The sequence below is a fragment of the Nerophis ophidion genome, linkage group LG17, assembly GCF_033978795.1.
Source record: "Nerophis ophidion isolate RoL-2023_Sa linkage group LG17, RoL_Noph_v1.0, whole genome shotgun sequence".
In the NCBI taxonomy this organism is placed as follows: Eukaryota; Metazoa; Chordata; class Actinopteri; order Syngnathiformes; family Syngnathidae; genus Nerophis; species Nerophis ophidion.
This window is the reverse complement of record NC_084627.1, coordinates 9,812,099-9,820,481: the sequence shown is the minus strand read 5'-3', so window position 1 is coordinate 9,820,481 and position 8,383 is coordinate 9,812,099. Positions and strand designations below refer to the sequence as shown.

Genomic DNA, 8,383 nt, shown 5'->3' with positions numbered 1-8,383 from the left:
ACAGGCGCATACTATATACCCGGCGGCAATTCAAGGAAATACGGTACCTTTTTACCCGCACGCTGCCTCCTGCTGTCGGTTGCATATTGCGATCGCCACAAACCATGTCCCCGACATCTACAGAACAATTAGCTACCTGCTGCCACCTACTGATATGGATGAGTATTACACGGTTACTCTGCTGAATTCCAGACAGCACCGACACCCAACAACGGCACGTTGTCTACGGATTATAATTACTTGTTTGCAAAAGAGATTTTGAGACTTAGACAAACTTAAAAGGCCTACTGAAATGAGATGTTCTTATTTAAACGGGGATAGCAGGTCCATTCTATGTGTCATACTTGATCATTCCGTGATATTGCCATATTTTTGCTGAAAGGATTTAGTAGAGAACATCCACGATAAAGTTTGCAACTTTTGGTCGCTAATAAAAAAGCCTTGCCTGTACCGGAAGTAGCAGACGATGTGCGCGTGACGTCACGGGTTGTGGAGCTCCTCACATCCTCACCTTCTTTATAATCATAGCCTCCAGCAGCAAGAGCTATTCAGACCGAGAAAGCGACAATTCCCCCATTAATTTGAGCGAGGATGAAAGATTCTTGGTTGAGTAAAGTTAGAGTGAGGCACTAAAAAAATTTTTTTTAAAAAAGCGACGACTCCGGGTGGCGGCAGTGATAGCGTTTCAGATGTAATTAGACACATTTACTTGGATAATTCTGGAAAATCCCTTATCGTGTTAATAGTATTTTAGTGAGATTAGTTGAGTAAAGTCATACCTAAAAGTCGGATGGCTGCGGTGAACGCCAGTGTCTCAGAGAGAAGCCAATGAGGAACCAAGATCACAGCTGCCTTTTTGACAGCTACAGTAGAAGTTCCTATAATCCACTGCAGTCTCCGGTAAGAGCCGACAATTTTCCCATGCAAAAACTAGCTGGTTTACGTGGAGAAACATGTTCGCTTGACCACTCCGTGTTAAAGCTTCACAACAAAAACAAAGAAACACTGGCTGTGTTTCGGTTGCTAAAGGCAGCTGCAATCCACCGCTTTCCACCTACAGCATTCTTCTTTGACGTCTCCATTATTCATTGAATAAATTGCAAAAGATTCAGCAACACAGATGTCCAAAATACTGTGTAATTATGCGATGAAAAGAGACGACTTTTAGCCGTAAGTGGTGCTGGGCTAAAATGTTCGCTCCAACCAATAATGTCACAAACACCAGTCATCATTCCGCGACGTTTTTAACAAAAAAGTCCACGGGAAATTTTAAATTGCATTTTAGTAAACTAAAAAGGCCGTATTGTCATGTGTTGCAATGTTAATATTTCATCATTGATATATAAACTATCAGACTGTGTGGTCGCTAGTAGTGGCTTTCAGTAGGCCTTTAAAGACTCACAAGGGAACATTTTGCACTCAGTACTCAGTTACAAAGGATGGAAAGGATTGTGCACACAAGGGCACAAAAAAGTGTAAAGTAGACCTAAAATGTACCAATTTTTAACCCAATTAGGTGAAATGAGATAATCTCCCACGGCACAGCGGTTGAAAAACACTGGTTTAGATGATGTGATTGCTTTCACAGCTAAGTGATTGTGGTTCAGGGTCCCGAGCATTCTTCCGCCCGCCCTGAGAGATTCCTCCAGATGTGCAACGACGACTCCGACGTCTTCCCGGTCAGTTTGGGTCTAACCTCCTGGTCTGGTTCCGTCCAAAGTTTCCCACCTTCATCCCGCTCACCTTTCCCCAGAACGTGCGCGAGGACTTTGCCGAGCGACAGCTGTACCACTGCAACTGGACCGTGGTCAACTGCTCCACGCCCGCCAACTACTTCCACGTCCTCCGCCGCCAGATGCTGCTGCCCTTCAGGAAGCCGGTGAGTGGCTCCGCCCCCCACACGCAAAAAGTGTCACACCTGAACGAGCGCTCTCCTCCGTTCCAGCTGATCGTGTTCACTCCCAAGTCGCTGCTGCGCCACCCTGAGGCCAAGTCCAGCTGGGACCTCATGCTGCCAGGTGAGCACAGCCGGGAGGGCGTCTTGTGCGGCGTGCCCGCTCACACGTGCTCCGCCCCGCAGGCACGCGCTTCCAGCGTCTGATCCCAGACGAGGGTCCACCCGCCGCCCTGCCCGCCGACGTGAAGAGGGTCATCTTCTGCTCCGGAAAGATCTACTACGATCTGGACCGCGAGCGCAAGAACCGAGCCATGGACGCCGCCGTGGCGGTGGTCCGCGTGGAGCAGGTAGCGCCAGTGTGACGCTGGGAAACATGTCGATGTGACTATTCAAACGTTCCGCTGCTCGCTCTAGCTGTCGCCGTTCCCCTTCGACCTGGCGAAGGTGGAGACTGAGCGCTACGCCAACGCGGAGGTGGTGTGGTGTCAGGAAGAGCACAAGAACCAGGGTTACTACGACTACGTCAAGCCCCGCCTCCAGACCACTGTCGGACCCAGCCGCCCCGTCTGGTGAGAGAGCGCTGCCTTGATTGGCCGTGTGTGTGTGTGTGTGTGTGTGTGTGTGTGTGTGTGTGTGTTCTTGTATTTCTACCCTTCTTGAGACATGAAGAAGGAAAAGTATCTTCCATATGAGGAGGTGTGAACAAGTGATGACATAAATCATGCTCCCAATAACATTGCATCTAATAGACAATGTCTCATTTGCACCCCTGCTGGTGACATCTAGCAACATGAGGGTGCTCCCAAAAAAGGACGGATTTGTCAAATTGACTGTGTCACTTTTAAAAGTGCGCCCCCTCTGGTCAACATATGAAATAACAAGTGTGTATAAGAAAATGCAATCAATCAATCAATCAATGTTTACTTATATAGCCCTAAATCACTAGTGTCTCAAAGGGCTGCACAAACCACCACGACATCCTCGGTAGGCCCACATAAGGGCAAGGAAAACTCACACCCAGTGGGACGTCGGTGACAATGATGACTATGAGAACCTTGGAGAGGACGAAAGCAATGGATGTCGAGCGGGTCTAACATGATACTGTGAAAGTTCAATCCATAATGGATCCAACACAGTCGCGAGAGTCCAGTCCAAAGCGGATCTAACACAGCAGCGAGAGTTCCGTTCACAGCGGAGCCAGCAGGAAACCATCCCAAGCGGAGGCGGACCAGCAGCGCAGAGATGTCCCCAGCCGATACACAAGGCAAGCAGTACATGGCCACCGGATCGGACCGGACCCCCTCCACAAGGGAGAGTGGGACATAGGAGAAAAAGAAAAGAAACGGCAGATCAACTGGTCTAAAATGGGAGTCTATTTAAAGGCTAGAGTATACAGATGAGTTTTAAGGTGAGACTTAAATGCTTCTACTGAGGTGGCATCTCGAACTGTTACCGGGAGGGCATTCCAGAGTACTGGAGCCCAAAATGAAAACGCTCTACAGCCCGCAGACTTTTTTTGGGCTTTGGGAATCACTAACAAGCCGTAGTCCTTTGAACGCAGATTTTTTGCCGGGACATATGGTACAATACAATCGGCAAGATAGGATGGAGCTAGACCGTGTAGTATTTTATACGTAAGTAGTAAAACCTTAAAGTCACATCTTAAGTGCACAGGAAGCCAGTGCAGGTGAGCCAGTACAGGTATATATGTATGTATATATGTATATAAAGGTATATACAGTACAGGTATATATGTATGTATATATGTATATAAAGGTATATACAGTACAGGTATATATGTATGTATATATGTATATAAAGGTATATACAGTATAGGTATATATGTATGTATATATGTATATAAAGGTATATACAGTACAGGCGTAATGTGATCAAACTTTCTTGTTCTTGTCAAAAGTCTAGCAGCCGCATTTTGTACCAACTGTAATCTTTTAATGCTAAAATGCGCCCCCTTTGGCTAAAATTAATAATAAAAAAAAATGTATATGGAGAAATTAACTTGAAGTAAATAATGAAGATTAAAAACCAGTTGCAAACTAAAAAATCCCCCCAAAAATCATTAACTAAAAGCTTATGTTTTTTTTTATATGTGCATAGTATGTATATACCGTATTTCCTTGAATTACCGCCGGGTATATAGTATGCGCCTGCCTAGAATTACTGCCGGGTCAAACTCGTTTCGCAAAATATTATTTTTATTAGCGCATGTCGAGAATTTCCGCCAGGTTTAACTCGTTTTGCCAAATAATTAGCATATGCCTAGAATTTCCACCGGGTCAAACTCGTCACGTCACGAGTGACACTTCACCTGTCATCATTTTCAAAATGGAGGAGGCTGATTTCAATCATTTGAAATCGTATAAAGGGAACAAAATTAAGAGCTATTCAGTCAGGTCCACGCTATTGAATATGCTAAAAAGAACAGTAAGCAGCTATGTTTCATTAATATACCGTAGCTGTGTGTGTCAAATATGAGTCATTAAATGACTCCCGCTTCCTGGTGGTAGAGGGCGCTAGTGATCCTTCTTGCTCGGCTGCATAAGAAGTGACAACAAGCAGCGATCGTTAATTTTTTCCTCTCACTTGCACTTTTAACATGGAGGATTACATATCTAAAATAAAACTGTTTTCTAAACTGGACTTCCAATGGAAGCAGGAGGTAATAAAGGAAGATCTCCATCGAGACAGAGCGACTTTTAAAACTGAAGAAAGATAAGGAAGACTTCTATAAACAAGTTATCGATGCTTTTGATCAGAAGGAGCTGCGCATGGACTTCATTTATAAGTAAAGTTAAGACCATGATAACGTTTTTTTTTATTAAATGTGCTTTTCATGATGGTATCCTTACATCACACTCAAATTTTTAAGCGCACGCGTTAATTTACCGCATGCCTTTGGTAAACGGTTTTAAATTAATTCGCGCCCCGGCAGCAATTCTAGGAAATACGGTATTATTAATGTTGTAAATACAAATGTAGATGTGTGTAAGGACTAGAAGAATGTGTGTGTGCTGACAGGTATGCCGGCCGCGGGCCCGCTGCTGCCCCCGCCACAGGTAACAAACACACACACCTGGCCGAGCTGCAGCGGCTACTCAACACCGCCTTCGACCTGCACGCCTTCGCGGGGAAGGACTCGTAGCGACCCAAGAGCACGCCGACCTCCTCGTCCGGCGAACATTACCGCAAGTGAAGATGCGTACTTAGAATGTAAAACGAGTAACTATTATTCTGTAACCATAGCAACAACAGCTCAGGTAACAGCACTCATGCCAGCACACCTTTGATCTGTTTATTAGAAGCTTATGTTTTTTTGTTTTTTTTATTATTTGAATTTTGATGTCATGGAACTGAATATTTTCCTGAATGTCATTTAAGACAAAATAAATGTAAAGACAAATAATGTCAGCTCCTTGAGATGAAATGTAAATATTAATGTTGATGTTTTATCGCCAACACCAGCCTCACCTCGGTAAACTTTAGTGTGAATTTTTTTGTGAATTATATTTATATAGCGCTTTTCTCAAGTGACTCAAAGCGCTTTACATAGTGAAACCCAATATCTAAGTTACATTTAAAGCAGTGTGGGTGGCACTGGGAGCAGGTGGGTAAAGTGTCTTGCCCAAGGACACAACGGCAGTAACTAGGATGGCACAAGCGGGAATCGAACCTGCAACCCTCAAGTTGCTGGCACGGCCACTCTACCAACCGAGCTATGCCGCCTTTACTGAAAGCCACTACTATGCAGTCTGATAGTTTATATATCAATGATGAAATATTAACATTGCAACACATGCCAATACGGCCTTTTTAGTTTACTAAATTGCAATTTTAAATTTCCCGCGAAGTGTCGTGTTGAAAACGTCGCGGTATGAAGATGCGGACGTGTTGTTCCAGCCCAAATCCAAGCTAAAAGTAGTCTGCTTTAATCGCATAATTACACAGTATTCTGGACATCTGTGTTACTGAATCTTTTGCAATTTCTTCAATGAATAATGGAGACGTCAAAGAAGAAAGATGTAGGTGGGAAGCCGGTGTTTCCTTGTTTACATTCCCGAAAGATGACGGTGAAGCTTTTTAAGGGACGGCGTGGCGCAGTGGGAGAGTGGCCGTGCGCAACGCGAGGGTCACTGGTTCAAATCCCACCTAGAACCAACCTCGTCACGACCGTTGTGTCCTGAGCAAGACACTTCACCCTTGCTCCTGATGGGTTCTGGTTGGCGCCTTGCATGGCAGCTCCCTCCATCAGTGTGTGAATGTGTGTGAATGGGTAAATGTGGAAGTAGTGTCAAAGCGCTTTGAATACCTTGAAGGTAGAAAAGCGCTATACAAGTACAACCCATTTAAGCTTTACTACTACTTTACACGGCTAGGGACGGCGTGGCGAAGTTGGTAGAGTGGCTGTGCCAGTAATCTGAGGGTTACTGGTTCAATCCCCACCCTCTACCATCCTAGTCACGTCCGTTGTGTCCTTAGGCAAGACACTTCACCCTTGCTCCTGATGGGACCTGGTGAGCGCCTTGCATGGCAGCTCCCGCCGTCAGTGTGTGAATGGGCGAATGTGGAAATACTGTCAAAGTGCTTTGGGCTCCTTAAAAAGTGCTATACAAGTAAAACACATTTACATTTACTATGGAACAGAGCGGTCAAGCTAACATGGTTCCCTACCACGTGTCAAACGGCAGGTTTCGGTGAGACAATTGTGGTAATAAGTCGGCTCTTACCGTAGACATGAGCGGATAACTTGCGTCGTTCCTCCTGCACCAGTCAAAGAGCGAAGTGAAGGCAAGTGAATTATATTTATATAGCACTTTATCTCTAGTGACTCAAAGCGCTTTACATAGTGAAACCCAATATCTAATTTTTACATTCAAACCAGTGTGGGTGGCACTGGGAGCAGGTGGGTAAAGTGTCTTGCCCAAGGACACAACGGCAGTGACTAGGATGGCTGAAGCGGGGATCGAACCTGCAACCCTCAAGTTGCCGGCACGGCCGCTCTACCAACCGAGCTATACCGCAACTGTGGACTCTCTTGCCTCCTCCGACCAGCCGCCCCCAAACATGGAATGCTTCCACCGTGGAGGAGGGGGAAAAAAGCTCAGCCTGGCGCCAACGGCTGCCTTCGCTTCGCCTCATCGAGAAACGTGGCTTCCCTCAGAGACTTTGGCGGTCACCACACCCGTGGCCACACTCCTCCGACTTTCAGGTACCATATAATCTCACTAAAACACTAGTAACACAATAAGCAGATAAGAGATTTTCCAGAATTATCCTAGTAAATGTGTCTAATAACATCTGAATCGCTCCCACTGCCGTATTTTTTTCCTTTTTTTTCTAGTCCTTCACTCTAACTTTCCTCATCCACAAATCTTTCATCCTCGCTCAAATTAATGGGGAAATCGTGGCTTTCTCGGACCAAATCGCTCTTGCTGCTGGTGGCCATGATTGTAAACAATGTTCAGATGTGAGGAGCTCCACAACCCGTGACATCACGCGCACATCGTCTGCTACTTCCGGTACAGGCAAGGCTTTTTTATTAGCGACCAAAAGTTGTGAACTTTATCGTGGATGTTCTCTACTAAATCCTGTCAGTAAAAATATGGCAATATGGCAAAATGATCAAGTATGACACATAGAATGGACCTACTAATCCCGTTTAAATAAGAACATCTCACTTTAGTAGGCCTTTAACGGACAGTTCTGCTTCCAGACGCCAGGGGGCAGCATGGAGCCAGAGCCAGCAGGAGGCTCAATGACAATGACATTTTCTGAGGTATAATATAATATTAAAATAACATCATGAGTGAAAACATAGTTTGTGGTGTTTTTTTAAATATAAATATTAACATCACGTGATACATAGTCTGGTGTTTTTGATAGGCTCCAGCACCCCCCACAACCCCGAAAGGAACAAGCAGTAGAAATAACTGGATGGAACATCATGTGATGCATTCTGGCCTTCACCTATTTATAAGGATGATCGACATTTCGCTCCGGGCTTCACGGTGGCAGAGGGGTTAGTGCGTCTGCCTCACAATACGAAGGTCCTGCGTAGTCCTGGGTTCAATCCCGGGCTCGGGATCTTTCTGTGTGGAGTTTGCATGTCCTCCCCGTGAATGCGTGGGTTCCCTCCGGGTACTCCGGCTTCCTCCCACCTCCAAAGACATGCACCTGGGGATAGGCCCCTCCCACCTCCAAAGACATGCACCTGGGGATAGGCCCCTCCCACTTCCAAAGGCATGCACCTGGGGATAGGCCCCTCCCACCTCCAAAGACATGCATCTGGGGATAGGCCCCTCCCACCTCCTAAAACATGCATCTGGGGATAGGCCCCTCCCACCTCCAAAGACATGCACCTGTTGATAGGCCCCTCCCACCTCCAAAGACATGCACCTGTTGATAGGCCCCTCCAACCTCCAAAGACATGCACCTGGGGATAGGCCCCTCCCACCTCCAAAGACATGC

General features: G+C 45.9%; 1 protein-coding gene across 2 annotated transcripts in view; it reads left to right on the top strand.

Annotated features, from left to right (window-relative positions):
- The window catches only part of LOC133536009 (2-oxoglutarate dehydrogenase complex component E1-like), a 58,829-nt gene extending 53,508 nt beyond the window's left edge, over positions 1–5,321 (top strand). The window contains exons 19-24 of one of the 2 annotated variants that reach the window (XM_061876159.1): positions 1,608–1,679; positions 1,754–1,879; positions 1,946–2,018; positions 2,081–2,244; positions 2,312–2,466; positions 4,937–5,321. In XM_061876159.1, coding sequence (XP_061732143.1) covers positions 1,608–1,679; positions 1,754–1,879; positions 1,946–2,018; positions 2,081–2,244; positions 2,312–2,466; positions 4,937–5,060 — 714 coding nt within the window. In that variant the 3' untranslated portion in view covers positions 5,061–5,321. Of the gene's footprint in view, positions 1–1,588; positions 1,680–1,753; positions 1,880–1,945; positions 2,019–2,080; positions 2,245–2,311; positions 2,467–4,936 lie in introns of those variants that run through there. The other variant, XM_061876160.1, reaches the window with a different exon arrangement.
- Positions 5,322–8,383: the final 3,062 nt, after the last annotated feature.